The sequence below is a fragment of the Mirounga angustirostris genome, unplaced genomic scaffold (genome assembly GCF_029215605.1).
Source record: "Mirounga angustirostris isolate CCGP_5_RB_7025 unplaced genomic scaffold, mMirAng1.0.hap1 SCAF_8, whole genome shotgun sequence".
Taxonomy (NCBI): Eukaryota; Metazoa; Chordata; class Mammalia; order Carnivora; family Phocidae; genus Mirounga; species Mirounga angustirostris.
This window is the reverse complement of record NW_026991716.1, coordinates 100,541,932-100,555,472: the sequence shown is the minus strand read 5'-3', so window position 1 is coordinate 100,555,472 and position 13,541 is coordinate 100,541,932. Positions and strand designations below refer to the sequence as shown.

Here is a 13,541-nt window from a genome sequence, read left to right as displayed (position 1 = left end):
AGGGAGCCCGATGAGGGGATGCGGGACTCGGTTCCAGGAACCCCGGGACCATGACCCGAGCCGAAGGCAGCCGCTTAACCGACTGAGCCACCCAGGCGCCCCCATCTGTAAGACTTTTAAAATATCCACGGAGCAACACAGACACGCTATTGAGAAGTAGAGAAAACATGTAGTAACTTATCCGGAAGGCGGATGCACTCCTCGGCGTCCGGCGAGGCTCGGCGCGTGGGCAGCTGGGGCTGCAAAGGCAGCGACTGACCCGCCTCCCCCGCCACGCTGCCTGCTCCCCTCCCCTGCACCCGCACCGCCTTGTCCCCTGCTCGCCTCGCTTGCTGGAATTGCACAATGTCGTCAACTCCGAAGGCATTCTCACAGCCAATTAGCGGAGCTTAGCAACAGTCTGTTGATGCCTGGTGGTTTACAACATCCCACACAAATGGTGTGTTATTTTAAGTTGTGCTGTGGCATCTGGGCTTTCTAGGCCACTCGGGGCCACCACACGTGTAACAGCCATATAGCAGCTGCCTGTGGACGGTGTTAACGTCTGTCTCTCGCGCTCCCTGTCCTGGAGGTTGAATTTTCGAACCACCCACCCAGAGATGGCGATGTTTTGTCTTGTTTTTTAAAAAGATCTTTATTTATTTGACAAGAGACACAGCGAGAGAGGGAACACAAGCAGGGGGAGGGGGAGAGGGAGAAGCAGGCTTCCTGCTGAGCAGGGAGCCCGATGGGGGGCTCCATCCCAGGACCCTGGGACCATGACCTGAGCGGAAGGCAGATGCCTAACGACTGAGCCACCCAGGCGCCCCTGGAGATGGCAATGTTGAAACAGCTCTAGGATCTAGATGGAGCATCTTTCAGGGCCAAAGTTCACAGCTCTGTGGGAGGTTCCTGAGGTTAGCTCACTGAATCGGCTGGAGCTCTCTGTTTTAAGGTCTTCTGAGACCATGGTCGTCTGGGCTCCATTCACGTACTCAGTCAGCTCGTCAAGTGATGTTGTTGTTGTTTTAAAGATTTTGTTTATTTATTTGTCCGATAGAGAGAGTGAGAGCACCCAATCAGGGGAAGTGGCAGGCAGAGGGAGAAATGGGCTCCCTATTGGGCAAGAAGCCGGATGCGAGGCTGGATCTCAGGACCCTGGGATCATGACCCCAGCCGAAGGCCCCTTTAACCGACTGAGCCACCCAGGCGCCCCTCCTCAAGTGTTTTTTGAATACCATGTATGTGCCAGGCACTGTGCAAGACTCATGTACAGAAAATGAGCAGGAGACCCAATCCCTACCCTCAAGGAGTGTAGTCTAGTGGGGAAATCAGAGTAGTGATTTTTATGTTCTCTTTATGTCTTCTAAGTGTGAGCTATCCAAGGGCAGTATTTAATAACAGTAATGTTTTGAGTTGTTATTGCAATTTATATTTCAACTTTGATGAAAAGTCCTGTGAATTCATCTTTCAAAAGATGTTTTTCTTTCCTCAGTCTTTTTTGTATCAGGAACTGAGAATTCCGGGGCGCCTGGATGGCTCAGTCGTTGGGCGTCTGCCTTCGGCTCAGGTCATGATCCCGGGGTCCTGGGATCGAGCCCCGCATCGGGCTCCCTGCTCTGCGGGAGGCCTGCTTCTCCTTCTCCCATTCCCCCTGCTTCTGTTCCCTCTCTCGCTGTGCCTCTCTCTGTCAAATAAATAAAATCTTTAAAAAAAAAAAAAAAAAAAAAAGGAACTGAGAATTCCAAGAATTCTCCTCAGAACTCTAATAAATGGCATGGATCCATCCTTCTGTCATTAAAAACAGATTCCTTAAGAGAGTGGGGCGAAGGAGCTAAGAAATCAAGATTATCTGCTTAGGAAAGCAATAAATTTCTTTTATTTTACTGGCTGTCTCTTATCCTGGACAAAATTAAAAAGTGGTAAACAACAGGGGCTGAAAAGTGAAAAGCAGAGAAGACTGACAAGAAGTTCCTTTCACAGAGAAAAGTAGTTCCTGTTATTATACTTTCTTTGAAAGAAAGGGAAGATGCCCTAACCCCTGGGAACTTCTTTTTTTTTTTTTAATAATCACTTTTTTTTTTAATTTTTAATTTTTTATTTAACAGAGATAGCGTAAGTAGGCAGAGCGGCAGACAGAGGGAGAGGGAGAAGCAGGCTCTCCACCAAGCAGGGAGCCCGATGCGGGGCTCGATCCCAGGACCCTGGGATCAAGACCTGAACCGAAGGCAGACGCTTAACGACTGAGCCACCCAGGCGCCCCACCCCTGGGAACTTCTTTTGTTCAGAAAATAATTCCTAAATACATACTAAAATCACTTGTCATTGTTTAATTTGGAAAATGCAAGCTAACTGAAATGTTTTTAGAAGCTCTTACCTTAAGAAAATCCCCCTTAAATCAAAGCCTCAGAGGCCCATCCCAAATCATTAACATTTCCTTTGGGACCCCCCCACTAAAATCATGTGATCCTTCCACAACAAAGACGGCCCTATAACTAACTTCTAGAGGCAGTAGGAGGAGCAAGGAGCACCTTCACTTTTCCCATTTAGACGGTCCTTCAACTGCCCGAGTTGCTCAAGATACCCATACCATTGGCATTAATTTTTTTAAATTAAATTTAAAAATTAAGGGGAAAAAGGGGACGTCCCCTCTACCGCACTGTCCACCTTTCAATCTTGTTTGCCACCACCCCCCCTTCTACACCCTCTCCTCCAGCCACAACAATCTTTGTGGAGTCCCTGACACAGGAAGGCTGAAAAGAGAAATGGCAGGGAGACTTGGACAATTTCCAAAGTTTATTAAGGGATAGTCAGGGGGTTTGGGGCTGAGGCGTGGCAGGCACCTGTGCCCTTCGTCAGTAAATGAGATTCGGAGTCACATACATCCCGAGGGCCCCTGGATTCATCATCTTTTGACCCATATACTTCCACAAAATATACATCCCTTTGGTCACATGTTTGGCCTGTAAGCTGGGCCTTAAACATTCCCTCTCTACATCTAGTTTTGGAGCTGATTATCTCCTACCTATGGAAGGAGACAGACTATGGAAATAGCTTCCTATCTCTTCCCCATCGGGTCCATCCTCTCTGTGGAAGCTAAAGTTGTCTTTCTAAAATGCAAATCTGGGGGCTCCTGGGTGGCTCAGTCGGTTAGGCGTCTGCCTTCCGCTCAGGTCATGATCCCGGGGTCCTGGGATCGAGCCCCGCATCAGGCTCCCTGCTCAGTGGGGAGCCTGCTTCTCCCTCTCCCTCTCCCTCTGCTGCTCCTCCAGCTTGTGCTCTCTCACTCTCTCTCTGTCAAATAAACAAATTTTAAGGAATAAAATAAATAAAATGTAAATCTGATTATTTAAAAAGAAAATCCTTTAGTGGCTCTGCACTGCCTGCGGTGATTTCCAACTAGAGGGAAACCTCCCTCTAGAGTGAATGTATGGGAAATGGGGGCATATCAACGCCACCTCAAGGATTTTTCAAAACCTCACACACACACACACACACACAGGTGTGCAACATCATCACCTCCCCTCTTTCAAGTCCTTTTAGCCACCCCATCGACATACCCCACCTGGTGAAAATCACTGCCATGTTGGCTCAGCGATGTGCTTTGCTTGTCTCCCTCAGTTATGCTGAAGCATGAAAAAGGCTGAGGAACCCTCACTGCAGAATAAAGTCCAAATTCCTTAACATGTCGTACAAAGTCCCCTTCAATATTCTCCTGGCTTTCCATTCCAGTCTCGTCTTCAACCACTCCCCACTTCATGCCCTCTGAGCCAACCACACCAATCTGGGTGGATTCTTGAACGAGATGTGGTTTTTCATACTTCTGTTTCTTCCTGCCGTTCCATTTACCTGGAATGCATGTCTCCCCTTACACAGCTAGGGATTTTCCATTTAACCTTTAAGAAGGCACCAACAACTATATCTTCAGCCAGAGCCCATTCCTGGATTCTAGGACCAGGCGGGTGTTTAGAAAATATATAAGCTCCTGGACTCACCTCCCCCTAGTTATTCCTCCTAATTGCTGGCCACATCTCAGTTATCTGTAACTCCATTCTTGCGGCTGACTTCTCACCTCAAAATCCAAGTCTTTGCTACAGCCTATGAGGGCATGTACGATCAAGTCTCGCTTCTCACCATCCTCCCCTCTCCCGCTCTGCTCCAGCCACACTGGCCTCCGGATTCCTGAAACACACCAAACACATACTGAAAAAAGATGGATGAATGGTGCCTAAAGAGGAGGCTGAAATCCAAGCCAGCAAGAGAATAGGGTTGGCATCAACAGAAACAAGCCGGTTTGCTCGGGGGAGCTGCAACAAGGCTCAGGAATTGGCAGCGGGGCGGCGTGCAGCTGGAAGTGGAAAGTGGGCCCACGGCAGGCAAAGCGTACTTGGACTCGAGCAGGAGATGAGGCTTTGACTCCCTGGAGAGACTGAGAAGAGGGACTCTGGATTAAAGACAGCACCGCTGAGAGTGGATGCTGTACTTAATCAGAGGATGAGGGAGACCTCTAGCTCCCTTCCTCCGTGACTCTGAGAACACGTGCAGTTAGGCCTTTTAAGTAACTCCCTCTGCAGCCTCCCTCCACCGACGTCACCAGGGAAGAGAATGAAGACTTTCTCTGGTTACAATTGCTCTATCCAGGAGAAAACGCAGTAACATTTGGGAAGTCATGGAGCCATGCCTTCACAATTCTGAGGAAAAGTTATTTCCAACCTACATTTGTTGGTTAAGTGATGGATCAAGTGAAAGAAGAAACATTTCTCCCAGACATGCAAAAGGGTAAGATATTTACTGCTTATTCATTCTTTCTCAGAAATCTCAGGAAGGGGGCGCCTGGGTGGCTCAGTCAGTTGGGCGTCTGCCTTCGGCTCAGGTCATGATCTCAGGGTCCTGGGATCGAGTCCCGCATCCAGCTCTCTGCTCAGCGGGGAGCCTGCTACTCCCTCTCCCTCTGCCTGCCACTCCCCCTGCTTGTTCTCTCTCTTTCTCTGTTAAATAAAGAAAGAAATGAAAGAAATCTTAGGGAGGATATGCTCCACCAAAATGAGATATCAATGAAGAAAAAGGAAGCATGGGGTTCAGGAAACAAGATATAGCCAGCAAAAGGCATAGAGAATCCTCAGAATGATGGAGAAAGGAGATCTGAAGACAACCAACATAGGAGGAGGGCTGGCCCCAAGAACAAAAAGAACCACCTGATTACCTAGTGGTGATTGAACAGAGTGAGCAGATTCCCACACATATTGGAAAAGTTTGGGGATACAATGAAATTGCTTGACAACTAAGCAAATGAACCAAAGAAATAGTCATTAAGTTTGGGGAAACCAAAGTTCTACACGAAAGGATGTAAGACAGTACTCTACTCGGCTAACCCACGAGTCCTCTTTCCCACAGTTATGGCATGTAAATACCAAATACTGACATAACCAAAACTATGGTAGCTGTGTGGGAAGGTTAGGGGTGAATGAAATAGGTGCGAAGAGAGGGGAGATGGACAAGAGGGCTAAATCCTCTTCTTCCCTGGTAGGAAGTTTTAGACCTTACCATAAACAAGGACATCATGGACACAACAGCTAAGGCAATCAAAAATTTGTTACTTCTGGAAAGCATGAATCTAGAGTGAGAAAGGAGTGGGCAGGAAATGTTTAAAAATACAAGCCTTTTTTTTTTTTTTTTAAAGATTTTATTTATTTATTCGACAGAGAGAGACAGCGAGAGAGGGAACACAAGCAGTGGGAGTGGGAGAGGGAGAAGCAGGCTTCCCGCAGAGCAGGGAGCCCGATGCGGGGCTTGATCCCAGGACCCTGAGATCATGACCTGAGCCGAAGGCAGACGCTTAACGACTGAGCCACCCAGGTGTCCCAAAAATATAAGCCTTTTAGTACTATTTTACTTTTTCAATCATGTATGTTTATAATTTAGGGAAAAAATCCAAAACCAAAAAGGACTCCCTAAACAAAGAGAGGCAAACTATACAGCCAAGAAGAGCAAGAAAGTCCTCATGCAACTTGGACCTTTATTCTTCACATGGTGATGTGTCTTGTTTAACAGAGCTTGAACCTATTAAAATAGAATGACCAAAAATTACATATTTAGATTATGTAGTGGATTGCATGATTTCTCAGTCATTTCCTGAGAAATGTCAGTAGCTGATTGGCGTTATAGCATAAAGCAGATATCTAGCCAAAACACTGCTGGGAAAGTATGTTATCTTTGACAGTGAGCTAAATAAGCTCAGAAACTTAGAATATTTGCTACTTCTTTAAAATCATGACTAGGGGTGCCTGGGTGGCTCAGTCATTAAGCGTCTGCCTTCGGCTCAGGTCATGATCCCAGGGTCCTGGGATCGAGCCCCACATCGGGCTCCCTGCTCCGCGGGAAGCCTGCTTCTCCCTCTCCTATTCCCCCTGCTTGTATTCCCTCTCTCGCTGTGTCTCTCTCTGTTAAATAAATAAATAAAATCTTAAAAAAAAATAAAATAAAATAAAATAAAATCATGACTAAAATATTTGTGGAAGAGTTAATATCCTAGGTGATACAACAAATTTTAATTATTAAAACAGTCCCAGAAGAAGGTCTTCCACCTGACTTTATCCACAGTTCTAACAATGATCTCGAAATAATGTTCACAGCAGATGATATGTCCATCATCATGGCTGGTTGTAAGCTAATCAGTTACCAGCCAGGGAGTACGCCCCTTCCACTGCACAGACAAGCTCTGTATGCTAATAATTCCCAAATTTTCTTTAAGGCTAGGACTAACAGTCCTGCCAATCCCCTGAACAACAGCTTACGTATTATTCAGTGAACTTGAAACACTCCTTTCATAGGCAGCAGTGCTGAAACAGATTCCATAATTGATTACTCAGTTTACAAGGGAGACTTAACATTGCTTGGTTTTCTGGGAGATACAAAGAGTTCCTTAGTTTTATTCAAATATGCACCAGCCCTGATATAAAATATGTCTCATCATAAAGACCTGTGATTCCTTTCAGCATTTTTTTTTTTACTTAACCACTTAAGTCACTGCCTGTGGAAATTTCTTTTTAAGTGAAATATGAGGTCCAATTAGAAGGAAAAAAACCTATTTAATCAATTTTGTTTCAAAGATGCATGATTACCATATTTTTAAAAATTACTTAAAGAACGAACTAATGTGTTCGACTAGAGCACACTATGATGACTAATTTACCATCTGCCCTGACCTAATGAAAACAAAAGGAAAGTTGGATTTGGCGCTCGCTTGCGCTTTTTATCTGTATTAGAAAGTAGGCCTTGAGTTTTTGGATATGAGATCAGGTTTGCTTGGTAGCCTCAAAGAGCAATTTTCCCTTTTTTTCAAAATTTGCTTTTGATCATTTCAGACAATTCATCCTTTGGAATGAGAAAGAGAAGAGAGGAATGTTGAATGAGGTTAAGTAAACGGAGAATCTGTCACATAAAGCAAGTTTAAATCCCAGTAATAGCATCCATGCAGGACAAACGGAAGCATTATTCTTTTGAAAACATTATTCTTTTAAACAGTATGTAATGACATCCTCCCTAGAGACGTCCTCCACGAAAGAAGAAAAACTGCTTCCTCAGAAGTCATTTTCTAGGTGCCAAGTGTAATGAGTGAAGTCAAAACTTGTGTTTTCTTTAGGTTCAGAATTAGAACTGCAAAAAGGTGCTCCTAAGGGTTTCTCCATATCCTTGTTTTCTGTTCCACACTGGTATTTCCATGAACAGAAAGGACAAGGAAAGAGAAAAGATTGCCATTATGACTTCAGACCTACAGATCAGTGAATGTGTCCTTGCTGTAAACTCTGAGCCAAGTATATTTTCTGTTTAAAAGGAAGAAATCTGCAAGGCTCATCTATGTAGAATGTAAGATAATTACTCTTTAAATTCCCTGTAAGTAGATCACTTTCTTAGGCTGAAATCTAACCTGTGCGACGTGTTCCCAGGCTTCTCTGCTCCTGTTGCCACTGGAGAACTTGATTAACAGTAACTAAGGTGATTTTATGTTTTTAATTACTTAAATATTAGAAGTTGGGTTTTGTTTTTAATGTTTAAAATATGTCTAGGTCACAAAAAGATAAATAAGCAGAGAAGTTACTTCTTCCGATTCAAACACTACTTTATAAATTTAATTAACGCATGTCCAAATAAAGACCTCTCTTCAGAGATTACAAAGTTGTTGCACACGTGTTTAATGTAATGGAACAAAGAAGGAAGATACTATAGATAAATCATAATTATAATGTTTATTTAGCAAAATAAACTTAAAGTTTTCTATTAAAAAACATTAAGAATCATATCCAAATTTTAGTTTCCCCATCTTCTTTGGTATTGAAATCAATATATTTGGGATATAAAATATTTTATTTTGAAGTTGAGCCACTGGGTCTACAACAGTTTTCCATATAAGGAAAAGAGAAAATTAAGTTACTTGTCATTGTCTTATTGGTTAAACAACCAATGGAGGCATTACGTGTGTGCAGAGACCAACATCGTCAAGGAAATATTCATTCACTGATACATGTTTTTCTACTGAAAACATATTTTAAATCTTTAATGATCGTCTGCCATCATTTTCTTGTGTTGTCTGAACAGTAATCCAATATGGAGATCCTGCTTTCATTTAACTAATGAGCTACTCTCCAAGGAAGTTAACACCACCATACCAGGACTTAATAATACTTATTTTTCAACATGCCTACGTGAAAAAAAATTTTCTGATTTTCTCAGAATCGCGTGCTTCAGTCTTTTCCATAAAATAGTATCTGGAAATTGCTAATAGCATTAAATTAATATTAATAAAATCCAAATCTATCTAAATCTTTTTCTTAAAACCAGACTTGCTGTTTCTTCTAAGGGTAATATTGTATGGACTGCTAAATTAGCCAAGCCAAATACTTCCAGAAACACCATGGGACAACCAAGCCACTCTTATTCCTCTGATAAATCTTTGCCTTTCCAATTTTGATTTCTCCATATCCCTGCCTTTTTGTGTGAAAATATGTTCCCCTTAATTTGTTTAAAAGGAAACTGAGATAAAAAGACCAATAACAAACTGGGGCAAGTTTTGTTTTTGTTTTTTGTGGGTTTTTTTTGCATAGACTCTTGTGACCACAAAACGATCAAACAATGGATAGCTTTAATGCTAACACTGTGATTGGGAACAAGAAGAGTACAACCACAATAAAATACAGCTATCTATTAGAAGGACTGCATAAAGACATCTTTGGCCATGCAGGCTCTGGGCCCTCTGGAAATAAGTCAGTTGCATTGCCAACATGACAAAGAAAATAGCAATGTTCAGGATCAGGAACAGTCGGGTATAGGAAGACGACAGTGACGGGGCCCTGCTGCGAGCTGTCGTCATCATCCGGGCCTGTCCAAACCGGCCTTTCAGGGAGCCACCGTTTTTGTGTTTCTCGTACGTCACATCTGCAAAATCTAAAAGGTCTTTCATTTCTTCGTCTTCATCGATGGGCAGTTCTTTCTGTGCCAAAATCTGAGCCTTCTGTCGAATCTTTTTCTCATTGACTTCGATCTGTGCAAAAATATCGGGGACGGCGTCCACAAATTTATAGCGTTTGCCTACCCTCCGGTTTCTCTTCGACTTGCTTTGCTGTTGCTGCTGCTGTGATATGGCAAAAATCCTATCGATGGCCTCCTCCGTCTGCCTCTTGTCTGAAAACCTCAGCAGGCGCTCGGCGGTCTTCCTAAAGCTAGCTGTGTTCCGGACCCGGGACAGGATCTGCTTCTCCAGCTGCTGGAACACTGGCTTGAAACGCTGCAGGTTCTGGTCCACGACAGCGGCGTAGTCCTTCACCTCGGCCACCGAGGTGCCCTTGATGGCCGAGCTCCGGTCGAACAGGATCCTGCTCCGATCGGCGATGACCTGTGCAAAGGCGGGCTGCGCCGTGCTCGCTCCGCTCCAGAGGTAAGCGGCGTAGGCATGCTGGCTGGTGGCGATGAACACGCCCAGCTGCTGCGAGTCTCCGTGGATGCTGAAGCTCTGGACGTCGACAGACGGCCCTATGAAGAGGTAAGCTGTCCTGGTGATGGGACTCCGCAGGGGCACAGTGACGTTCACGTAGTTCGTCCCGTTGTAGGGGTAGCCCCGAGGGTACGTCGCGGAAGCAAAGGTTGCTTTCTCACTGTAGCCGGTATCGTCCATCCAGTACATTTTGTAGAGACCGTCCCGCTGCCGGATGAAGGCCCCGTGGACCCCATCTACCACTGTTTCCTCGAAGGGAACGTCCACGTTGTGGAAGAAGCTTGCTGCGCTCTCCAACGGGCTCTCCTCTCCCAGGTGGATCTGGTCCACGAGGAGCAGCAGCTGGGGGTGCAGGAGGATCAGATTCCTCTGAACGCTCTTGAGATCCAGCCGGGGGTTATAAGCTCCCACCCCTTCTCCTCGGATGAAAACCACTCCGTTTTTCTCCTCTGCTGCCACCACTCTCCCCTGACAGCTGGCCGCCAGGTCCTGCTTGTACTTAGACCATTTTGAAGAGCAGTCTTCTGTGACCTGACCCTCCCAGGGAGAAAAGCAGCTCTTGGACACAGCTGGCGAGAACATCAAAACGTTGTTGAAGAAGGTGTACTTTGGCCCATAGAGAGCCTCCGTAATGAAAGGCACACCATTGGGAGCAAAAGTAAATGAGTTTTGATCAGGATGTTCATGCCCTGCATTAAAATTCCTCCATCCTTTGATCCACTCTTTGTATTTGTTTCTGTGCACAATGTCATATATTGCACGGCCCCCGAGTTTTCCAGACTTGAAGGAAAGAAAAGATCTATTGATTTCTGCGGGCAGTGCACTTCCGTAAGTCACAACACCCCAGTCTTCAAAATAATGCAACGTGGGGGTACCAAAATCTGGGGGAGGCACAGATTTCAAGCTGGCGTCATACCTGAAAGGATGAATTGTTCACAATTAAATGGTTTTCTGGTGGAAGTTAAAATAACCCATCAGAACCGTGATGCCGCTTTGTAATGTGGCCGCAGGAACCAGCACACATGGTACCCAGAGAGCCGGCAGTGTCTTCTGGAGGAGAGGCACTTCTGGAAACACCCATGGATGAGCTTGCACAGGGGAACACCCTTACTGAAGGGGAGACGAGTCTATCTTCATAACCTATGATGCTTGGGTTTGAGCCTGCTAATTGCTACACGGACCTTCTTCACTGAATGATTTCAGAGCTGCCCTCCGAACCACCGGGGCTCACAGAATTACACTTGCAAACTTCTAGTCCAGGGGCTCCTATTCTAGAGAACCCTGCGTTAGGATCTAGACTCTTAACAAGCAAGCCTCCAGTTGTAAGCAAGTTTTGTTCTGTGACAACCAATATTATTGAAAGTTTGTTAGAGTACTTTTCATCCTCCAAAACAATAAGTTTTAATAGAGTCAAACTTTATGTGTTAGATAAAATTTACTGCCAATATCACATCTAAGAATATAAAGTGGACAAAATTCAAGAAACTATTAATACTGGGAAATTTATAACTGTGGCTACTACTGCCTACCAAGAGCCATGGGTTTTGTTTTGCTCTGCAGATGATATCATGGATTTTGGACAAAAAATGGCCTCTCATTTTCATTTATGACAAATGTTTATTATCAAATCAATACAATAATTAACATTAAACTTCCACAGTGATTAAGAACACAGGTTTCTGAATCAGAGAGGGCCCCCGAAGTAATCATAAACATGATTATTTGCTTTTGATGATCTGAGATAACATTTCTGACAGGTTTAGATGATTTCCTGCTCAAGGGAAGTAAGGCAGGCCTAGACTATTAGCTCTTAGATACTTCTCTAAAACGAATCAATCACCTATGGTTAATCTTACTGGTGTTTGATTTTGGCTGTTTCGTCTGTTGTTCTAGAGCTTCAGGCCATCAGAAACTGTGTCTCTACTTAGGTCTAGTTAATAATGTTGGCTTAATTACCGTGACTTAACAAATCTAGACACAAGATGAATTGGCCATACTTCTCTGATTTTGGTCTGCATATTCCTATAAATGGCAGATTTTGAACCAAGTTAGACTTAGCATTAATTTGACTCCTGTAGTCAGCTTTATAGAACTCTCCTGGTTGTTTATTTAGGATAAGTGAAATCACTACTAAATAATTACTTCACACCCCTGAAACAGGAATGGTTACATATTAATATATCTACTTCATCTGTGACAATAGTTTTTTAAAATGCTGGTTAAATTACCACCAGTTATAACTTTATTAATATTTTTTTCCCCTCTTACTTGTTTAAACTAACTAACTAAATAAATAAATAATGAAGAGAAGAAAATCAAACCACAGAAGCTTATTTTGGAATTGAATACCCATTTCAATAGCTTGAAAAGACATCAAGGATTAATGATCAACCAGTTCCCTGTAATTTTTATTTTAATTTATTGGATGCCAACACTATACTTGGCAGTACTTTAAAAAGGAGACCTGGCTTCTCTTTCTGGGCTTAAAAGATTAAGGCAGAAAAAATTACATGGTTCTTTTATTATCAAAGTGAAACTGTCAAATACTGTCAAACACTTTTAAACAGTTTTGGAAATTCAGTAACAGCTTTGCTATTAGAAGATTATAATGCTCCATTTACTAAAACAAAACATTTTCCTACCTTTATTTCTTTCTTTGCTGTGATTGTCAGAGTAACCCAGTCTAAATTTTGTGGTTTTCTCTTTATATGATTTCAAAAATGATGTAAATCAAAACATGCCCATCTATGAAACAGTGTGAGCCCAGGACATCTCTAACACAAGAAAACCAAAAACTGCCAACAGTAATGAGATCCTACATGGAAGGAAATGTTTCTAGCAGAGCCTCCAGCGCTGCAACAGGAACCGAAGCTGAGCCGGCATATGGAGAAGGGGTTACAAAGTGCTTTACGTAGTTTTTCTGTTTAAATGCATAAATCTAGCACACTCTAGCCCTGGGTACAGTTTCTTTTTAAAGGCAGCCCAACATGTCCTACCAGAGAAATTCCGTGTGAAGAGTACACCAGCGCTGCCCTTTGGACGGTGTCCCCGGACCTTCGGTCACCCGGTTCCTCCTGATCTGGTCAGCGAGCCAGTTACCACTGCCGTTACGCATGACAAATTTATCCAGGAACACTAATTGGCTTTCTGGACCATAAAACCAGTTGTAATTTGAGTCTGCAATAGCCACGGTTCTTTGAAACCCTGGGGAAAGAAGTTTGACAGAATGAAGATACATTTAAAACGGCATGCTCCTATAAAGACCTAAACAACGATTTCCAATCCTGGTTGCAAATTAGAATCGATTGTGTACCTTGGATTAAAAAAAACCAAAAGCACGATGTCCACGCTTCACCCCAGACCAGTTAATGAGACCTCTGAAGGTCTTCCACAAGTGTGCAAGTTTGTATTTGTTATGTGGCAACCTATCACTGGTAATGGAAGTGCCACACTTCTTAATGCTCCTGAACACTGCCCACCTGCCGCATTTCCCAGTGCCCATGCTAGGTGTCATCATAACTGCAGAGACACATAGGCTCTCCTCTGGAACACGGGGAGCTCCCAAACCTGGACT

The 13,541-nt window shown here is 43.8% G+C and overlaps 1 protein-coding gene across 4 annotated transcripts in view; it reads right to left on the bottom strand.

Moving 5' to 3' along the window:
- Nucleotides 1-9,100: 9,100 nt before the first annotated feature.
- The window catches only part of DSE (dermatan sulfate epimerase), a 112,295-nt gene continuing 107,854 nt past the window's right edge, over nucleotides 9,101-13,541 (bottom strand). For all 4 annotated transcript variants that reach the window (XM_054505519.2, XM_045865364.3, XM_045865363.3 and 1 more), the window contains 2 exons: nucleotides 12,964-13,171; nucleotides 9,101-10,883 (listed from right to left, as the gene is read on the bottom strand). In XM_054505519.2, coding sequence (XP_054361494.1) covers nucleotides 9,125-10,883; nucleotides 12,964-13,171 — 1,967 coding nt within the window. In that variant the 3' untranslated portion in view covers nucleotides 9,101-9,124. The remainder of the gene's footprint in view (nucleotides 10,884-12,963; nucleotides 13,172-13,541) is intronic.